Below are 22,533 nucleotides of genomic sequence, written 5' to 3' on the forward strand. Positions count from 1 at the left end.
AAATCCACCAATATGTTTCAACTTCAGTCCCACCGTATTTTTTTAAAAGTTATACAGGCATAGTTTGACACCATTAAAACTTAAACACTTACAATCGTATTTTTTAAAAGAATTGATAAGGAATAACATATTTCATACATGTATAACGTAATTCAATGAACAATTACATGATTTAGCAATGCCAACCATGAGAGTGCTTTGTCTCATACAAGTTAACTTTCAGCAGCGCAGAGCTTGGTTGCATGCAGTACCTAGCCGTACCAGTTGCCATAAATCATAACATGTCATGATCTCATTCTTGGCTTCAGTTCGCGATGATCTCAGCCCTGGCGTACGTGACTTACTGCATGTGCCTTGCTTCTAATGAGCGGGTTACGGTTGGCTAGGTTTTGCCTGCGCGGCCTGAGCAGCTTCTCTGCTCATGTAGGCACATTAAAAAGCACATGTTCACAGAGAATAAGAATAATATATGATAAACACACAGCGTATAAGAATAAAATATGAGTTTGAACACACTCATTAAACACTCAGTAGTTAAACACTCAGTAGTTAAACTTTACACTATAAAATAACACTTTAAATGATGACAATGTAGACCACCATTGTTCTAGTAATTAATGATAACAATTTAGGCTATAATGCTCCAAAATAATTCACAACAGTTACCAGTACAGAAAATTACAATTAATGTGAAATTCACATTCCACTTACCTCTACATTTCTGAGCCGCCTCCTCCGGAATTTCAATGCCTCCTTCCACCACCAGCTTTTGTAGTAGCGCCTTAGTCGACAGACCCAGTGACATTGCTAGTAGCTGTAAATAAGCTTGACATCTTCGGTCCCGCTCGGAGTTTGAGCGGCACACTGACCGTTAACTCTGTCGGGGCGGGGGAGTGAATACGTCAGAGGCATGTCCCGCCCTACTCTGCCTCTGATTGGCTTAGCTTGTTGATGATGATTCTCACAGCATACACATACATGTAAAGCATGTCGGTCACAACGTTAGACTGTGGTCATATCAGATTATTTCTTTGATCCACTTGGGGAAAAAAACCCAACCATATAAAACCAATATAATAATAATATAATTTTACTTTAATACTACTATATTTACTTTACTATAGTATTACTACAATACTACCAAAATACATTTGAATATAATATTACTATAATACTACTATATTACTATAATATTTTGCTTAGATTGTTAGATTTAGACTACCACGCATTGACTGTATAAAAAATAAATGGTTGGACTGCACTGTCAGTGTCACCAATTTAGCTAGCTAACCGCAGCCATATAGACCGTTTACATGCAACCCCTGAGTGACATGTGAATATCCCAATCACTTGAGAGCATAGACTGTAGCATTAAATCTTTACTTTTTGCTAACACCAAGGGTATCTGGAGGCCAAAAAGGTTTGCCAACAATAATGCATAAAGGTTCCTGGAAATGAAGAGTTTGTGTTTTTCTCATGTGTAGGTGCCAACTTTGGAAGTAGCAAATGAGCTACAAATGTTTTTCATGGCTGCATTGCAAATGTCCTTTGACAGACAGAAAGGGTACAGATTTGTTCTTATTTTTGTTTTAAATCACTTTGTACCCTTTCTGTAGTCAAAAGGTGCACTTCTGGTCTCTTTAAGATCAATATTGTACCTTTGAGGGAACATTCTTGAAAAGTGTACCTGTAAGTACAGAAATGTTCTTGTCTCGTACCTCCATTTTTGAGTGTGTACTCTACCTTCATGGATGAGGAAGGTTAATAATCTTCAGCCCTATATCAGAATATCACTCATTCAAGCCATGGACAAAGCTTGTGCTAAATTGATGCTCAGTCTGTGCAAGGATGGATTTGCCATTCAAGATTTTTCCCTCGTCTTGCACGCGAGAAAGTAGCCTGTGATGTAAATGAGGTCCTGTGGCCAGATCCAGCAAGGTGAAAAGACAATGCTTAGGTTAGCTATTTTCTTTTTTCCTTTTTGTCTCCACAATTTTTTTATGTTTACACAGTATGTACTATATTTGTTTTGTGTAGATTTTCAGGGCAAAATGCACCTGTATGGATGTTTTGACTGATGCCTGGTTGTGGAGAGAAATAGATATTCATCAGTATGCACTATGGCCACTATGGTGTTAGCCCTAACAATATTTCTACAAAACAATCTAGCCCATACTATGTCATGAAAAGCAGAAATGTTAAAAGTGTTTTAGATTGATTACTGCAGTGTGTAACAGTTCAGGTTCAAACAGAGTGAGTGGGTGAACTGTGTATGTGCCATACTATGACAAAATTGAGTTTTTATGAATTAGTGTATGGTTTTGAATGAAGTATTTCATTTTGCAAAAGATCCCAGGAGTCTGCCATGGCCTCTTACTCTCCAGAGAGCCTTTGGCCTGTTTGATCCATGCTTGCAAATAGAAATACAGAAGTGGTATCTTTTATAGATGGATAAGGACCGATCGCTGATTGATGAGTTGTGCAAAGGACTTTTACATATGCAAGATTTTACATATCACCTGTGAATAGATTTTTTCCTTTGGTAGCACTTTATAATAACTACACACTATAAAGCATTAGTTAAGCTTTATAGTGTGTAGTTATTATAAAGTGCTACCGGAAAATACATATAATATGGATTTGTCTTTTTGTCTGTCACTGTTAACTTTACTAATAAACCACAGAACTGTAAAGTAACTTTATGATCAAAGAGTTTTTATATCACGTCGACACTTTATTCAAACACTTCCTCTCTCTCTCTGCATCACACTAATTTATTATGAATTGATGGTTTTTATAATGCCTGATTTTAGGAGTGCTGAGGGGGTTGAAATTATTCCTTCTTCCCATGTCCATGTCTCTACAAATTGAGAGAAATATGTAGGCACACCTAATATATTTTAAAGTGGGTGAATTATTTAATTCTTGCATGTGAGTTGGGACGCTGTTGGAGGGCAGGGCTCCTGGACAGGGCCCACTGCCTTCTGCTCTTCCACGCCCTCCCTGGGGTTCCTTCAGCCACTGGATCTTGGCACAGCACATCGATAGCTGGTTGAAGAGCTTTTCAGCCTCTGGACGTGAAATCCTCTCTGGCAGGTCCGTTACTTCAAGTACTCGACCCACCACTGGACAAAGGAGAAACCAAGAGAGTCAGATAGAGACATAAGATGCTAGCAGGCTTTATTGCTCAAGCTCACATGTTCCAGAGACATGTTGTGTGTTTTCTCATCTGTTTCAGCTAAAGATGCGCAGTGCTCAAATCAGTGAATAATGGTGTGCAGGGCTCTGGGGTCAGCAGGATACTCCAAAGGAAATCCAATTTGGTGTATTTGCAGCTGCTCTAGAACTGCACTTCCATGGAGCAGTACTCAGCAACTAAAGGTTTATTTAATGGCGCCCACACCAGATGGAGGAGTTTCTGAGGAAAACTCTGCAATATAGGCTGATGAAGACTTACTAAACTGATATAATAGAGGCACACACTCTAGAACAAGACACTAGATGGAGGCATAAGCAATCAGTGGGAGCCTGATTGTTAGTCTTTGTCAACTGGAATCAGCTGCAACTTATGCTACACTAGTGGGCACAAGAGAGGTGTTGAAGCCTGCAGCAGAGAGAGAAAATGATGGCCAGGTCACAGTGTATTATGGCTTCCATTTAAAATGTATGTAACCCATGTGAACCTGCTGAGGTGAGGTGAAATGACAGCCTAGTGGCTTTAGGGCCAAAAGCCACCTGACAAGGTTTAGCGGGTCGCAAAACCATCACCATCAAATGTCTTGCATTTCAGTAGTTTGACCCATCAAAGTCCACATGCTCTGATGAGAGAAGCCATGAGGGGATTCGTTTCACTCATTCGTTACTTTCTCTTTCTTGCGAGATTTCTGGCTGATCTGTGACTTTGACATGCATTTGGAGCCATCTGGGTTAATTCTTAAAATTAACCTGCACACACAAGAAAAAGTACATTATTTCTCTAACCAGTGTTTCCCCAACTGTCACCGGATGTCATCACCTGGCGCTGTATGCACTTTAATGTTAAACACACTGTATTAAAATGTGCTACATCAATAAAATTGCCTTGCCTACAAAAGTATCATGTACTATAAATATACATTTGAACCTACATCTGAAAGTTGCATAATTAGTTGTATTCAAATTTATATATATATTACCTAAAGCTGCAATGCTCGTTTAGGAAAAATCTAAACATTTACACCAGTTGCTGCTCTAGATTACATAACGACACTGATGCTAACAAATAATGTAATTGTAATTAAAGGTTCAGTAGTTAACTTTTATAAAAATCATTTTTTGGCATATTTGGTGAAACTATTCTGACAGTAGTTAGAGACAGATAATCTGTGCAGTTTCTGAAGTAAAATGGCAAAGAGGAAGGAGATCCAAGCCCTCCCCTAGAACAAAAGCTATGTTCAACTGCCCAAAGTTTTCATCATTTCTCTCCAGCACTGTGGTGAACCAAGGAAAATGCTATGTCAACTCAGAGGAGCATTATTGTCTTGGCAAATTGGTCCATTGACAGAGTATATGAGACAGATAGTCTGTGAAAAAAATGTGTTCCTCTAGCTCCTGCTACTGTTACTAATGCCATTTGCAAGAATCCATCGCTCCTGAGTCAAGAACAACCAATCAGAGCCAGGAGCAGTCTCTATCACAGGTTCAATCACTGCTCGTGCACACGCTGGACAGCCCCCTTCGTCGCGCATGCTCTCACTCAGTCAAACTATCAAATGTCTTCAGCACATGGCTTCAGAGGTTTTGCAAACACAATGGCTGAGAAACATCCAACAGCAATGAAAGAAATGCTCATCCTCCTAATAAGTTTTAAATCTCTGTGAATTGACTTTCAGAACATAACGAAACAAATTCATCAAAGGTATGAAATCAATCCAAATGTGTCAACTGAAATTTAAATATACACATAAATTATGCACAATCTTTAGTTATGGACTTCTACATAAAAATCACCAATAAAGTCGTTTAAATATATTTTGACAGGAAACAAGTCACACTGTCATGATAATTAGAGTCTTCCTGCTTTTGAATTAATTTATTATGATTACAAACCTCTAAATTACCTACAGCTTGGCTGCCTCTTCCTGGCACTGAGCAGCTAATGCTGACTATTCCGCCCACACTGACAAAAAATCTGACAGATTTTGCACATAGCATATGACTCTGTCTTCTATAGTCAGCATCCACGTTTTCACTCAGAGAACAGAATCCCCTGTTACAGAAACAGCATCAATAAGCACAGCTTTTTATTAAGGCCTATGGCCAGCCTATGGGTAATAACTGTACCACTATAACAGGACTAATGCCTATTAGTGATATGTGACAATGAGGTGAGAGAGTCAAAAGGTTTTAAGAAGATAAACAACATTCAGCAGAATTTGCTATATACTTGCTATATTAATCATGTCATATTGTGAACCCTTAACTCTATTTCAAAGGTCCAGTGTGTAATATTTAGCAGGATCTTTTGACAGAAATCATTATAATATACATAACTATGTTTTCAGTGGTGGATAAAGACCTTATGTAATGAACTGTTGTAAATGTTTTTATTACCTTAGAATGAGCCATTTCTATCTACATACACCACGGCTCACATTAGACATAAGTCGCCATTTTGCACCACCATGCTTCTACAGTAGCCAGAATCTGACAGTCAGCTGGATAGAGCGCATTTCGTCACTAGGTTGAATACGTAAAAGAAGAAGAAGAAGAAGTTGTTAAAATAGTAGTAGTAGCTGCCTGATGTGTTAAAAGTACAAAAAGAAGTAACATTTGGACAAATGGAGGACCACCCGTACTATTTAGCACAAGAGTCAACAGACCGTGTTGTCCACTGTAGCTTCTCCTGCGTGCTTGCAAAGGGAGGGGTGAGGAGTGAGTGAGCTGTTGGTTGCAATTCGCAACCCTCACCACGAGATGCCACTAAAACTTACTTACTGAACCTTTAACCCTCTGTAAGAGGACCTCCTGCGGACAGCCTCGAACTGGCCGAAAACCACAATACCTAGAGCATTCATTTTTTTGCAGCAGAAAGCTAAGGCTTCTGTCATTCAAGTCATCACGTTGTCCGCTTCCGGTGACGTCATTACGTTTTGTTACGTATGGTGAAAAATCACGTGACAACGCATGATGGCCTGATAAGTGACGCCAAATGAGCAGCTAAGCAGGTCACAGCAGGAATGTTACTGAGATTATTATTTTTTTATTTATCACACAATTTATTGTGTTTATTGACTTACATAACCTTTTAGCTGTTGTTGTACAGATTTTATGGATATGCAGCATTTGAACATACTCCAAGAAATGACATCACAAAAGGCAAAAATACCAGAGTAGGCATTGGCGGACCATTTGTAGTTCAAGGGGTTTAAGCTACAAACTGCTATGTTAAGGTGCATGATGGCAGCTTGTGGCATGCAGGCTGGAAGAATCAGAGTTAGCCCAACACAGACATTGCTGGGTAATTGTCTGAAAGCACATCTTCTTAACTTTGCTGAGTATTTGATATGATATGAGTTATTAGCCGTATAACAATAACAACAAACAAACCAATATACATATACAATTATAACCGCTGACTTACTTTAGCTGTTTTCACTGTTATCCATCCAACAGTAGCTCAGTTGTTGACAAAAATAATTCCATCTGCAATTTTGGATAATGCGCAATCCCTCTAAGCTCTCTCTGAGTTTTGGTTCGCCTAAAACTGCAGGAGAGGAGTGAAGTGTTGCTTTGGAACAGATGGTCTTTATCATCATCTGCTGGCCGACTTGTTGTAGTTACATAGGCATCAAAAATACCAAACGATTAGTTCCGTTCCCAAGTTAAGCATGGGAGTTCATTCGGTCATAGGAATATTGATGAATATTCACTGTTTTTATCAATATTTCAATATTTTGGAAGCATTATGTTATTTGGAACGTGGTTGTATGGACAGAAGTAGTATTTCGATGAAGACTCCCAATTCCAGTGAACATATAAACGGTACATATGGCCAAAACATGGACATGGTATATTTTTGAAAAATTGTGCAATAATTATATTAGTATATATTAGTTTACAGTTTAGTTACTGTTTAGTAACAGTTGTGTTCCAGGTGTATTAGAAGCTATTCTGTTGCATTATAATCAGTTGGATGATGGTTTTGATGGTGATATTGCTATTAAAATATAGATTTTAGAGCAAGGCAAGGATGACAATATCATATTTTCCTTTACTGCATCTCCATTTACTCTTTAATAGAAAAATAAATAGGTTCTATGCTGGCCTCTAGCTTCTTTAAGAGTGTACAACATAGGTTGTGAGTATTGTTTTGAAAGCCATGGGCCAGAATAGAAAATCTCTCTTACAGTATACCATAACTATAGACCTACTGTTTATATGTGTATTGGGGCAACATGCTATCTGTGAGACATTGTGATGCTACAGTCTACTCCAACTTGTAGGACAAGCTGATGTCTAGTAATAATTAAAACCAACATTCTTCCAGCCTTAGGTTTCAGAATGGTAATGAAGCTGTATGACATTAAAGAAAACTCTCTAGCCGAAGGAGAGTAATGCAAAGGGCTTGGGGATGATGCCGTTTGCAAGATTAGGTTTTAAGGGATGTAATGGAAAATGTTTTATCCTGCAATAATCTGTTTAATGTAAAGTGATGCACAGCTTGTCTCTACAGACAAGCAGTGGCTGTTTGGTTTTGTGTGTGGTGAATTTACAGGCCACCTGGGGAAGCAGCATGCAATAAGCTCCAGCACTAATTAAAACACAGCAACACGCAATTACTCTATGCTTTCACGGTTTCCGCAGCCAATTACTGGGAAGGAAAGGACATCAATCCCTCCTTGGAAGAGTCTTTTATTAGCCTGACCTCTCATTCGTCTTTATGAGCCAGGACGACAAATCGAAGAATAACTGATTGGAGACTATTGACAGATGCAATCTCCAAAGGCATTCAACACTATAAACATGCAGTCACTGTAGCATCACATGCTACCATAACTTCTGCCAAAATATTTTTAATTAAATAAGAACTTGAAGACAACCATTAGACAACCAATCATTAATAATAATAATAATCTTTATTTGTAGAGCACTTTTCAAAAACAAGTTACAAAGTGCTTTAACAAGTGTAAAGACAATGATACCCAAGAGACAATAATACAAAAACAATACAAGATAAAAGCATGAAAACACGTTTTCAAAATACACGTTTAAGATAAATATAAAATTAGTAAAATACAATAAAATAAAAGGGATAAAATAAAGTCAAATAAGATCGGGAAAGGCTCTCCTATAAAAGTATGTTTTAAGAAGGGACTTAAAAGAGTTCACTGACCTGATTTCCTCGGGCAGGCTGTTCCAGAGCCTCGGTGCCCTGACAGGAAACGCTCTGTCCCCTTTAGTTTTCAGTCGAGACTCTGGAACAGACAGCAGACCTCTGCCCGAGGATCTCAAGGTACGTGCTGGTGCGTATGTGACTAAAAGTTCAGAAATATAACAAGGCGAGAGGCCATGAAGAGCTTTAAAAGTAATCAATAGAATTTTAAAGTCAATTCTAAAACATACTGGGAGCCAGTGTAATGAAGCTAAAATAGGAGTAATGTGGTCATATTTCTTTGTTCTGGTTAAAAGCCTGGCAGCTGAGTTCTGGACAGTCTGGAGTCGATCAATAGATTTTTGGGTTAAACAGGTGAAAAGGCTGTTGCAATAATCCAGGCGTGATGAGATGAAGGGGTGTAAAATGGTCTCGGTGTCCTTAAAAGTTAACATAGATCGAATTTTTGCTATATTTCGAAGTTGATAAAAACATGATTGAACAAGCTTTGTGGTGTGCTGCTCGAAATTTAAATTACTATCAAACCGAACACCAAGGTTCTTTGCAACAGGCTTAATGTGATTTACTAGGGAACCAGCAGATGGCAGTATTTGATTTGCCATCTGCTGGGACCCAATTTCTGTTTTGTCGGAGTTCAGCTGGAGGAAATTATTTGACATCCATTTTTTAACTTCACAAAGGCAGTTGTTAAGTGAACTCAGCATTCCAGGGTCTGTGGATCTGACGGGCAAGTATATTTGTTAGTCTTGTATACTTTGGAATTTCAACCCTATTTGCTGCAATTTGGTGAATGCTGTATTTTGTTTATCTTCCCCTTTACCCTAAATCTAACGAGTAGAAGAAGAAGGTGGTGGTGGCAGAGGCTTTATCTGACCTGGTCATATACACCAGGTCTGTCAAGTTCATCAGCTTCAGTCATTCCCAGGACAATCAGAACTACTATGAGAACACATCTATGGCAGAGAAGAAAGCTCGCAAGCTGGCCAAAGCCTCAGGTGAAATGTTATATATGGAGTTGACACTATGGGAAGAGAAAAGGGAAGCCTGTTTATGAAGCAATAAGGAATGTGTAAAATTAATTGCAAATATTACAAAATATCATTCTGATGAGCCCAGCAGATTCACATGATTTATAAGCACATTGAGCTCAAGTCTCTGTAGGTCCTCTTTGGACGAAAAATGCAATTATGCCTGGTGTCATAAACCTCCATAATAGCGAAAGCATATGGAACATGACATATACGACATAGGGGAGTGCTTTTGAGGGAATAAAGCACAGCAGCATAAGCCCAGAAAAGTGCCTTCTGCTATCACTGTTGGGGAAGTGGAAAGAGCAAATCAGTTAAGCTGCCATTGCTCTGCTGTGTGACGGTATATTGGAGAAACGGAGTGATGTACAGAAATGAAATCTGCCCCTGCTGAGGAGGGATGACAATTTCCAGATACACAGCTACATTATGAGCTGGTTGGCTTGGTTGGCAGGGGCCATGAAAAGTCTTGGCTACACTGGAGCTGTAAAATCCCAGTAGTCTCTTGTTATCATCAAGCCCTGCAGGGAAACTACACAGCTATGATTCAATAACGCACAGACTGAAGCTGTGAATCCAGAATGAGGAATATGATACAGGCATCGAAACATGATCAGGACAAACCATTTCCACCTTCTGACCTTTTCAAGTATTCTCTAAAAATTAGCATTTGACAGTAAGCTAAAATAGCAATTAAATGGGTGTTTTTTACCTGTAGCATCCTATGCCCCTGTGGATAAACCTTAATGCTTTCCTGTATCATTGCATCACATAGCCATTGTGACTAAATCAGATAGAGGAAAATGTACAGGATCACAGGAATGACATCTGTGATGTCTGAATCGGGGGACATTCTCGTTAAGGAGTCCGAGGAGACGTTTGACCTTTGAGTGTTGTGCCTTCTCTCTTCCAGGTGCAAATTTTGTTCAGCATAACCAGAAGTTCCTCAGTAGGATTTACCCTGCAGGCTCAAGGACATCTTCGTCCAACTACAATCCTCAGGAGTTTTGGAATGTCGGCTCGCAGCTCGGTGAGTCGGAGAGAGCCAGTATATGCATGTCCAAAATAGGAGAAAGATCTCATGACATGGTCTGTGTTATCTATAAGAAGTTATGGAGTCATGGAAGTGTTTACAAAGCAATCTATTATTTGGACCAATCTAATAAATACAGTAATTTAAAAAATATTTTACGTTAATGTTTTTTTTTTTTTTACATTAATGAATGAATACATCAATAAATTAGTTAAATTATTTGGCTTTTTATTAATTAATTTATTTTATTTTATTTATTATTATTATATAAAATGTAAAACAAAAAAAGATTATTAAAAATTAACAACAACATGTTAAATTAAGAAGTCGGAAGTTATAAGTACTTTGTTGCCAACTACGTTTACTTGTCTGAGTCTCAGCTTGATTTTTTTTTTTTTTTGTGCAGTTATCATTTCTTTAGTCAGCCCTATACTCATAGGGCTTGACTCCATATCACATACCTGAGAGTAACTCTGCTTCAAAGAAACATTCATAATCTTAATACCCCCAAGCCTCCTGGCAATGTGTGATTACCCATGAACTTAAAGTCACAACACTGATCTGTCTGGCACCATCTTGGCCAGTGTTCCTGTCACTCTGCCTGTCTTTGCACATCCTCTTCATCCGCCTCCATCACTCAGTCAGCCAGCCATTGATTCTGACATGAAGCCCTGCTGATGGCTGAACAGACTGTTATTGTACTTCGGTGGAAGCTGTGCAGATGGTGATCGGCACTTTTCACAGTTGCAGGAGACTGCAGTACAAAGCAACAGCCTGGACGGATCAATTACAGTTAGATGAGCAGTACATTCACAGGCATCCTGTGACATACACAAAGTACATATAAAGATGCAGAAGGATGTGTAGCAATGTGTTGGTTAAGACAAAATTAAAGGTGTTTTTTGTGCATATTTATGTATGTTATTGTAGACTCAGTGTTTACATTTCAACCCCCAGAGACATAGCTCAACCCTGTCAGTAGGATCTGCTGCTTTCTGAAATCTATAGTCACTGACGACACAGAAGACATGGTGTATGCACTACACATGCCAACACAGAGCTCTGCACTGCAGTAAACCTACTACAGATCCACTTAGTGGAAGCACAGTTGGTGATTTTGAATGTGTCCCTGATGCAATGTTCGCTATTGTTGCGGAAACATTTCAAGTCATTGTATAATTTAGCTCCCTCCTGCAGAATGAACAAGAGCCTTAGAAAACAGGAGATCATCTCATGCTGCTCATTTTATTTTTAACAAGCTTTAGGCATTTTCAATTTTGTTCCTATACATTTTTCTGCCACTGTGCTCCTCGTTTTTATTGTTCCAACATTGTCCCATGGTGTTTTGCAGTGGCACTCAATTTCCAGTCTCTGGGCTTGCCTATGGACCTCAATGATGGCCGTTTCCAGGACAACGGAGGCTGTGGATACGTCCTGAAGCCGGCAGTGCACATGTCCAGTCAGAGGAGCTTTGATCCCGGCTGCAGCCAGCACAGCCTCAAACCCACACACCTGCTGCTCAAGGTACAGCTATGGAGCATTGAATGGTGAATAATCCACTCTGGGTGGATTTATGGATTAAGGTGTAATGTTACAGGACGGTGTGTTTGCATGTATGTGGGAGTCTATGCCTCACAATCTAAGGATTGTGTAGCAGAGCCCATCTTGCTCTTTGCCTCCAGATAAATGCTTTCCTGCCAGATGCAGTGAACCAACAATGATGTAAAACCCCCAGAGAGTGTCTCCATTTAATTAGATTATCTCCCTCAGAAAATAAAGTGAAAGGAGAGAGAGGCATGATCTAATGCAATTAGACCTGGGGTTCAATTAATAAATCATCCCCTTTCCATTATTTTAAGCATCTTAGGGGGCAGTAATAGCAACACTTATAATGTACTGTATCTACGTCACATGACGAAGCGGCAAACAAAGTGTAGAACAGTCATACCAAGTCACATCTCTTTAGTGGTGCCATAAGGACGACGGTCCCAAACTAAGTAAGTCCAGCAGATACAACAGACAGTGCTCTTATGCGTAGAACATGAAGATACCTGAGGCTTTGTACTGCAAAGACAATATGTGGAATATCCTGTTATCACATACAGACTTACTGCAGAAGAGGCAGACCAGTGAACACCATCGGTAGCCTATGAATCATAGTTAAATCCCTCTTAAAGGGTCGGTTCCCCCAAATTACACTGAGCTTTAAACTCACTGCATATTACTCTGTGTGTTTTTATATTTTTCAACCAGATCCAGTCAAGAATGTTGGACTTTTCCTCATTTGAACTTGCAAAGTCAGTATAGCAGCTGTTCTAAATGTAACCAGTTAAACCAGTTAAAGAATTCACATCATCGTTTGTTGCTTTAAAGTCCTATCATACAGTTCCCCCAGTGGTCTGCAATAATATCTAGCCCAGGGCCAGATTGCTTTGATAGCAGAAAAATAAAAAATAAATAAATTGATGGCTGCTGATCCTGAAATAGATCTCAGTCATGACAGCAACAGACTCACATAATCACTTCCTCTTAAGTGATTGTGCTTCCAAAATAAAAGCGTGAGAATGTTTTTTGCAGCAATGCTTCATGCTGTTTATTGAGAGCTTCTACTTTGAAAAGTTCTGTAGGACATTATAAAGAGACTCTGGCTTACTTGACACTTCTCTGAAAAAGCCGTCCGTAAACATGTGATTGGATTCCCCTGAATTTCCTCAGGGAAATGAAAATTAGTGTCCATAGGTTTATGAATGCGGATCAAACGCCGGGACGCACACGCACTGCAGCACATGCTTTATTGCGAGCATGTGAGCATTTGTTTTAAAAGTCTGCCAGATTTTGGGATCGATCATACAACTCCCCCCCTAAGGCATCCCACTCTCTACCCACTGACCTAAACTTACACATGTGTATCCGAGGGCTTGAAATAATTTGACTGAAATTATGTTCTGGCCCACCATGTAACGGCTTGAAAAGAATTTGGCCTGATGTCAGACTTATTTGCTGACCCCTGCCCTACTGTGATTCTTGGTATCGCAGTTGTCTGATGAAGAATATAAATCTCAATCAACCAGTTCTTGAGGATGTATAGACTCTCACAAGTTAAACAAAAGTACATCAGACATATTCTCTTAATAGAGTATGTACACACATTGTACATCTTCCCATCACAGCGCATGAAATGTAAATGTGGTGTGCTATGTTTTTGGGTGCCCTGGGAAAAACCTCAACTTTATTTATTCACATCATCATTCTGTATTATTTGATCACTTCAGGGAAAATCCGGCAATCTTGACTCAGCTCTCAACTCAGTGGGAATCAGAGTCATGAGTAGAATTCAGTGTAGTAACTTAGGATGGGTTGGGTTTTCTATCTTTAAAAAGCAAATTATTCATCTTCTCAGGAAAACAATATTTCCCCTTGAGCTTTCATGAGTCTGTTTAGCATAATACTGTCAACTATAAGCAATGGTCTGTTTTTCAATAGCAAATCTTTATGAACTGATAGCTGCTCCAAACTGCTATCCGTACCCTCACTCAGTATGGACCATTGTAACTGTGAATGAACATAATGCAGGGTGTACTGTGGCGTGACTTTAAGAGAGGAAAGGGACTGTAATTTTGGGCCGGACACTGTAAAGCTCCATCAGTGCCAATCGGGGCATGTCGTGATAAGTACATGCAGGTTTGTCTTTGATCAGAGCCAGGGAAGGGAAGGCTCAGTGTGAGAGGACTGCAGATAAGCCTGCCTCTCTCCAGACTAGTGTAATTACAGCCCTCTTCCTTTCTCTTCTTTTCTCTACTCTTACTGGCTCCCCTGTTTTCACTTCTTTTATATTTACTATTTATCCCTGATATCAATTACATTTTCATGTGTCTATCCACAGGTGATCAGTGGGTCCAACCTACCTGTTCCCAGGGGTGGCAAAGCTCTGGACCCCTTTGTCAGAGTGGAGATTCATGGGATTGCATCTGACTCGCGCAGAAAAAACACACACACTGTCAAGAACAACTGTAAGTACTGCAAGACAAACTGATCGTAGTCTTGTAAGGACATCTTAAGACACAGCTTTACTCTCAGCTCTACTTATCAGATTTGGCTTTACTTATATCAATCCAAGATTTATTTTGTCAAATTTAACTTTGAGACAAGAGTCAGCTGAAAGTTTTTAACATACAACATTTTCTAAAACTTACGAATGACGAAAAAGATTAATTTCTGAAATCTTATCAGAGGTTATATGAGTTTTGTTCTCTCTCAATTTGGACACTGTGACGTTGTCTGATCCTTCCATTAAATTGTTTTGGCAACAGCCAAATACTGTAGAACAATGACTCGATATGTATCAAAAGTAAGACTAAAAGGCAGTTCTTACACACAGGTGTCCGAAATACTAACACTGGTTGCTTAATATGCTGATGTTGAGCCAGTATAATGTTAACGATGTTTACCATCTTACTTTAGCATGTTAGCATGCTAAGATTTGCTAATATAACCGCAAATACCAACCTCATAGTGGCACTAAAGGGGATCAAAGTCAGCAGTCATCGACTGAAAACCATGAACATCTGTTCTGTAACTGCATAGGCCTAATATGGGGCAATGTAAACCTTTAAGTTTTTTATGACAGGGGTATTTCCGGTGGTTTCTGTTTTTTTTTCTCTTCCTTTTGAATGCATTTACAGTAAACTAATGTTGGACTTCTGAGGAGAAATGTGCTGATGAGTTTCTTCAAAATATAGAAGTGGATTTCCTTTGAAGAGAAGTCTGTCATGCACTATTGCCATGACTGGAAACATGGATCTGTCACTTCACACAGGATGAAGTGCTACAGTGACTTTAAGCAGCAGTTGGATCCTCACACATTCACAGAACTTCATAAGTATCACAGTACCATATTACCAACATTCATAATGACTAGTGCTAGTTTATTATTGCTATAATGGTAGATATGAAAACGCCTGTTTGGATCTTAAATTTACTGCCTGTAACTTTCATCAGACTTGTGTGGAAATCAACCCTACAGCTATGAGGTTTTTGACTTCAGATTGCACCACAGAACATACAGATTTGATTTTAAGCGTTCATTTTGTTAAATGGGAACATGTAAATTAACTAAATATCAAGACATAACGTTGATGAAATACAACACTGAATTGCAGCTTCTGAGATGAAACAAAGAGGCAGAGAAGGAGAGACAGAGGGTGGGAGAGATATCAAGAGTCCTGGAGGGCACAGAGCACTCATGCATGGACATAAATCACAAAATTGTTTCACACTATGAAACAGATAGGGTCAATGGTGAATACAAATGAATGTGGATTTAGATTAAAACTTGGATGTAACAGAGGAACTTGAGAAAATTGTATTGAATCAGAAATGGATTGAGAATTACAGCAGAGATAACTCATTAGTTTTCTATGTGTGTTCTCCTCATTTTTCACTGTAAAATTGTATCCAAAATAAGATTCAGTTTTGTGAAACTGAAATATCTCAACAACAAAACATCTTCGAGTATCTTCAACCAGTCCAGTTGCCCATGATTTTAACCTTCCTTGGATACCTATGACCTTGATGACTGAGAACCTTCACAGACAATGAATTAAGATGACATTTACAGACTTTTGTTGATTCCCTGACTTTTGCTCTAGTGCCTCCAGCAGGTCAATGTAAATACCTGCAAAACTATCAACAAACTAATGACATTACCATGCTGTCATTAGCTGTGAGCATGTGGCTCAAAGCAATACAGCTTCACATACTGTAGTTGCTAGCATGGCTGTAGACTCTTAGTCTTGTTTAACAACAAGCTGAATAAATGAATGAGGGAGTTTTCACAGTAGAACCCACCTATTGGTTTCTTACTCTTAAGCTGATGATACACAGAGCAACTTTTTGAGCAATCGTGCAGGGCAACGTTGCCGTCAATGGTAATGAGTAAAGATTACTACTGTAATCCCCTTCCCCCACCACTCCGCCACCTGCCCCGCAACCCGCTATCCGTTCAAAACATAGTCGGACTTGCTACTGGCAAGATTGCCCAGCAACATTGCTCAAAAAGTTGACCCGTGTATCATCAGCTTTCTTTGTGTCATCTGCTGTGAGGGTCCTTTGGCTTCAGAGCACTGTCACTAAAGAAGATCTTTGACTGTGATACTTTAAATATGAGAGCCTCATCAACATCATCTTGATTATCACATCACAAAAAAAATCTTGCAATCTTGCAGTGGCATGGGGTGGGGTAGCCAAGTGAGAGGGGATGTCCTTTTTGGAGGGCAATTATCTAATGTATTGTGCTATTACAGTGCATGGTACAATTTTACACAAAATTGAATTATACTTTAGTAATTTGACCCATTGTTTATATAAATAAAATATTTTAGAGGCTTTAGCTAAACCTATTAATGCTTATTGCTTCTAATCAGCTGGTTCATTCTGATTACCAATACAGCTCTGAGTCCTCACTGGGATGCTGACATGAACTTCAGCATCAGCTTAACTGAGCTCTGCCTCATCCGCTTCTGTGTCCGAGACCAGACTGGGCTCCTCAGCAGTGATTTTGTGGGCCAGTACACCCTGCCCTTCACCAGCCTGAAGAAAGGTGAGCTACAGAGGCAGAAATAGTGAAAAGGGGCAGGGTTTTGGGAGTCAGATAAAGAGCTAAATTACATCAGGTGACATTGTGCAACCATCATTGTATTTCCCTTCAGTTAACACTGTCATCATTACTGAAGGTTGGTCTCTGAAGTTTTTAATGGAAATGCTTCTGCATATATATATGGTGCTCATGTATTTAGCAACTATACATACATTTCTTTTCACAACCCCCTTCCTTCTCCACCTCCAGGCTACCGCTGGGTGCCTCTACGGTCCCGAGATGGATGCAGCCTGGATCCAGCCTCCCTCTTTGTCTTTGTTTGGTATTCCTAAAAACAGCTCTCCGTATCAGACTCACACACACACGCCTCACCAACAGATAGAGAAGCGTGGCTGATGCGGCAACAACAACAACAAAAATATATAAATAAATCAAAAGCACCATTTCCTCAGATATAAATACCAGTTTTATTGTCAGAAAATAGATGTGCCTTTTCCCTACTGCCTGCACTGTATGCTACAGAGGAAAAGACCAGAAGGTTCCAGTAGGGCTGAAAAGACACTAACGAAGAACAACTCGCATCACTCAAGCAGGGGAGAAATGCCTGGAGTAGAATATTAGATTCTTATCATAGAATCAATAATTGACGCAAGTGCTATGATTGTGTCAGAGTTAAACACACAAGAGGATCTTACCCCACCACAAAAGACAGTGTTGTTTTTGGATTAATCATCTATTCCAATATGATAGATGTCATTCTTCTATTAGGTCTGAAACTGATTAATGATTAATACTCCATGAATGCTACTATGAAAGAGTAGAAGCCAGCATTTTGTTCCAAGCCTGGCTTCATATGAGAGACCCAGTCAGAATAATATAAATAGCATTTACAGAGGTATACATTATTGAACCAAATCCAGTTCGGGGCAGTCTATTTCTATCCTCGTTCATCACTAAATCCTGTGAATGAGGCAGAGGAGAGTATGGGTCAGCGGGCCTGTCAGGAGGAGGATGGCATTAAGATAACATGAAGACCTGCCTTGGCCTGGAAAGAGCATGTGAGCGTGTGAGTATTTGTGTAGGTTCTTTTTCAGGGGTATTTGTATGGACATGCGAATGTCTACCATTGCATGTTTGTGTATGCATGTGCATAACTGTGTTTGAATGCTGCTGATGGATAAGACAACGGATGGAGTGAGGGGGAGAGTGTTAACTCTGCCCCTCAGGCCAGAGAGTTGTCATCCTGATCACACACACTCCCCTCACCCCTCTCCCAGCTCCCTCCTGTCTCCCACCTCCAATTCCACTGGTCAAGGACATCCAGTTGACACAGCCCAAAGGGACAAACACACTCAGTCTGAGCAGGTATCAGGCAGGCAGCTCCTAACAGAACCGCATCACCTCCTCTTTAATCTGTCACATCGGCAGTCGCCACACACATTTTGATGGTTTTGACTCAGTGAAAAAAAATAACAACGTTAAAGTACAAATTAAAGTGCAAGTATAATAATAAATGGAATAATTTCTTTCCTTCATCCATTTCCAAAGCCACATCCAAAAACTAACTAATTAGCAAATGTCCTTCATTTTATTTACATTTAAAAAATAAACACACAGTAAACAGTCTCTTTCCCTGATTCTTTCACTCACTTGTAACTTCATCCAAATACCCCATTCACTGGCAGTATTTATCTCTGGAGTGAGGTTAAGTATAAATGAGAGGGGACAGTTCCTCTGCTCAGGCAACTTTTTCCTCACTTAGTCAGTCTTCGAAATCTTTGGATTAATTCTTTTCCTCAATGTGGAGGCTCCCCCTGTTGGCCACAGGACTACAGCGCAGCTCTGAGATCAGATTGTACAGTTCCCAAGGGGAAACCAGGTCTCCTTGTCAAGCAACTCCTCATCCAGTTTAATGTTTGTTGCAGCCACGAAAGTCTTCTTGCTCTTCACTGTCACTTCCAGCACCATCCCATATATCAGTGGGACATCATTGTACTCCAGCTGTGAATAAGAGGCAGATATTTTAGTCAAACAGCCCTACATTCAGAACATCTAGTAATTTGAGGATACTTCTGCAGTACAGATTTTATCAGAACAGGGACTTTACTCTTTTGTTTCCTTCTATTTGGCTCGGATAAGGCTCCACTTTGCAACATAAAAGCTAGTAAGAGGCTGTATGTGGAAAGCAACTGATCAGAGTGCAGGGTGATCAGAGTGCAGAGTTCAATACTCAAAAGACATCAGATTCAGCAAGGAGAACAGTGCCACAGTTTCCACAGTGCTCTACACATTATAGTGTATTATATAGGAGGAGGGAGGGGGTCCTTATTCTAATCAAGGGCATAGGCACCCTAAGCAAAAAGGATGTCACATGCTGTACAGTTTGCAAATCCCTTTGAGGATGTATCAATAAAACTGTATTACAGAGAACGTATTTGTTGTACAATGCAATTGTTTAATTTTTATTTATTTAATGTTTCAGTTTGGAACTTGCTGCATTTGCTAATTGATTTACATGTACTGGCCCATTATCAAAGGATTAAAGCGTTACTTTCTTAAACCTGCCCAATAATCTCATGGAAAAAAAATCACTGGATGCTGTGACTGCTAAATCATGGATGGAGGATAGGAAGGATGAAAGTTGTACCAGTTCATTGAAGGTGGGGTTGTCATTATTTCGGACCACCTTTGTCTTCTTTTTAGATCGCTGCTGAGGGTCTGGCCTCAGACATGTGACCACGTAGGCGTCAGGGTTGGAGCCATTTGCCTGCTTCTGTTGAAAAGAGAAAAGGGGCCAGAAGGGACAACCAGCTCTTGAGCACTCACCATGAAGTATCTTTAAGAGAGAGCACATGTAGTAAGTGTGCCTCTCCCCTTGTTAAATGCTACAAACAATGCAATAATAAGAGTGAAGGAAACTCACAATGTTCTTCAGGTGTTTTACCAAGACTGAGAGCTTACAGTCAGAGTAGGAAATGCAGAGCTGGATCTGAGGACAGGCTCCTGCAATAGATCAGCGCATCAGCGCCAGTAAGTCACAGCATAATATGTCTTGTACTGTATGTGGACTACCATCAGTTTCCTGATATAGCACAGAATAAATCTTCACATTCTAAATATTGCCTTCTCTGTGACATTTTTTCCCCTTATATTTAATCTTTTTTATACACCATATTTAAAAGCAGAACATTACCTGCCACCACACTGTCTTGGACTGTACTGGGTCCATCCAGGAACAAGCTGCACACATATTCATTCTGCAGAGCGAAGCGGGGTTTCCAGGTTAGAGCCAGGTATAACAAGACATCACAGAGAAATGAACCAGTGACAAGCGGAACTTACTCCCTTGCACGGTCCCTCAAAAAGCTGTTTTAGGTATTTATTTAGCCGAGACATCCTCCTGCTTGGGGTAAATGACAGCTTATACCAGCTAGGAAACCTATAACGGAGAAGAAGTTAGGACTTGCATCTAATTTATGTCATTATTGTGAAAGAAAAAGCAGTGCTTCAAAATAAAAGAGCCATGTGATATAAGATGGATGTGTACATGTTCTTCACTCACTGAGGCAGCTTGGATTCCATGAAGTATTTCTGCAGGTGCTTATGGATCAACTCAAACTGCCCATATGTCATCTCACTGTTCAGAAAACCATCATGAATGGTTACCCTCAGGTCATAGATCTACATATCACACAAAAACAAAGTGTTTCATTAGATTGAATAGTGAGTAAACGTTGATATCCCAGGATCCATGTTCAAGCTCCCAGGCACGTATTCACGTTATTAAATGGTTTTATATTTATCATTTCGTTCACATTATTAAACAGCTGATTCCCAGTCCATGAGCGTCCTTTGGTAGGCCTGCACTAATAAAATCTCTTGGAAGAAGGCAGCTCAAGGGAGCATTTCACCTAAGTTTTTAAGGTCTGTTTGTCTTGAGTTAAGAACGTTAGATGTATACAATAAACTCAAACAGGGGGATAAGCCAGGAAAATATATCAATTTGTTTTTGGACCTCTACAACCGTTCACCAATTTTGAAAACTAACCTCAGGTCTTAAGGCAATAGTCTTCTCAAAGTACCATTTTAGTCCTAAGTGCTGAGAATTCATGAACTTTACTCCTACTTTCAAACTTAAGTATAAAACCAAGTTATTTGTTAAATCTAAGAAGCACTCTTACGCTTCCAGTTATTTAAGACAGCTAGAGAGGTCTCTCAAGTGGTTAGGAGCTGCCAGTAGGGGCTTGTGATGGCACTGTTGAGACAGAGACAAATCTTTCAGGAGAGGAATATTATTTCTGAATTATATGATGACGCGCAGCATCGTTTGGACAAAGCAGGCATCATTTTTGTCCTTTTTTTCCCCCCATTGTAATCCAACAGAAGCAATCACAATTCTTGAAAATAGCTGCCTTCCTAGGAGTAGCAGGTGCAATTACTGGCATTCACATAAAGATCAACTTTTTTATCTTCTATCTAATTTCCGATCTGTATATCATAATGCATTCGCTTGAAAATTCTTTATAGTCAGACGTGTGTTGAATGTAAACTCCTCTTAGGAATTTCAACATTCAATGTGAATGTATCTGAGAATATTCTAAAATATGGAAATCTATTCAGTAATGGGTCCTTGCCTATGTTGTCATCCAAATTTCAGTGTGCGGTACAGCAAAGTGTTGTAAAGCAGCTCTAAGACTGACACTTAAGATTTATTCCTACACCTCACTTCACTTAATTAGGACTGAGATGCTTTATAACTAACTTTTAAGCACAGCTTTGAGCCAAGAATGTTTTTACTCTTCAGTCAATTCTTAGCAGTGTTCTTACGAGTAATTCTGAGAATCTTGATAAATACAGGCTATGATCTTTTACAGTGCCTTCTATAATACATTTACATTTATTCATTTAGCTGACCCTTTTATCCAAAGCGACTTACAATAGAGTGATTAATAAAAATCAATCTTAACCCAGTAACTTCTTTGACGTAGTTTTACTGTTAAATACTGTACTTCTGATATTTTTGGGAAACCTTTTTATTTATACTACCTTTATGTAAATACCTGAATGCAAGATACTTGTCATTGCCACCAATTCCATTACAGGATGAATCTGAGTCACTAGGCAATTCTCCGTGCATTTGACTGACAAAGCACTATCTCTGTCTCAGAGCATTTAACCTGACATCAGGAAGTCTTTTCTGATCAAAGAGCAGTGAAATACCAACAAACACCAATAATCCTCACTTGACTCTGGAGAGTGAGGGAAAGACTTTCTAAAATACAGCACTGCTGCCTAGGAGGCCACAAGTGACAGCGGACTCAACACACACACTGTCAAGCTGAGTGCCACAGGTTATTCCTCGCAGAAAAAAAATGTGTGAACCTGTTGTCAGTTCCAGGTGTTTCATGAGCTCCCCTGGCAATTAGGATGTTACACAAAGCTCTGTGGTGCATCGGGCAAATTTCATTATAACAATGAGGCCAATATTTTCTGTCTGAATTAC

At 39.5% G+C, this 22,533-nt stretch overlaps 2 protein-coding genes across 8 annotated transcripts in view; one reads left to right on the forward strand and one right to left on the reverse strand.

Annotated features, from left to right (window-relative positions):
- Positions 1–17,483, forward strand: part of LOC123961583 (1-phosphatidylinositol 4,5-bisphosphate phosphodiesterase zeta-1-like) — a 20,092-nt gene extending 2,609 nt beyond the window's left edge. Inside the window, exons 2-7 of the mRNA XM_046037075.1 lie at positions 9,213–9,369; positions 10,316–10,432; positions 11,787–11,959; positions 14,319–14,445; positions 16,884–17,033; positions 17,280–17,483. Coding sequence (XP_045893031.1) covers positions 9,213–9,369; positions 10,316–10,432; positions 11,787–11,959; positions 14,319–14,445; positions 16,884–17,033; positions 17,280–17,362 — 807 coding nt within the window. The 3' untranslated portion in view covers positions 17,363–17,483. The remainder of the gene's footprint in view (positions 1–9,212; positions 9,370–10,315; positions 10,433–11,786; positions 11,960–14,318; positions 14,446–16,883; positions 17,034–17,279) is intronic.
- The window catches only part of pik3c2g (phosphatidylinositol-4-phosphate 3-kinase catalytic subunit type 2 gamma), a 19,571-nt gene continuing 14,469 nt past the window's right edge, over positions 17,432–22,533 (reverse strand). For all 7 annotated transcript variants that reach the window (XM_046036458.1, XM_046036455.1, XM_046036457.1 and 4 more), the window contains 6 exons: positions 20,593–20,711; positions 20,373–20,469; positions 20,224–20,287; positions 19,954–20,033; positions 19,678–19,803; positions 17,432–19,031 (listed from right to left, as the gene is read on the reverse strand). In XM_046036458.1, the coding sequence (XP_045892414.1) occupies positions 18,879–19,031; positions 19,678–19,803; positions 19,954–20,033; positions 20,224–20,287; positions 20,373–20,469; positions 20,593–20,711 (639 nt within the window). In that variant the 3' untranslated portion in view covers positions 17,432–18,878. The remainder of the gene's footprint in view (positions 19,032–19,677; positions 19,804–19,953; positions 20,034–20,223; positions 20,288–20,372; positions 20,470–20,592; positions 20,712–22,533) is intronic.

The sequence above is a fragment of the Micropterus dolomieu genome, linkage group LG22 (genome assembly GCF_021292245.1).
Source record: "Micropterus dolomieu isolate WLL.071019.BEF.003 ecotype Adirondacks linkage group LG22, ASM2129224v1, whole genome shotgun sequence".
In the NCBI taxonomy this organism is placed as follows: Eukaryota; Metazoa; Chordata; class Actinopteri; order Centrarchiformes; family Centrarchidae; genus Micropterus; species Micropterus dolomieu.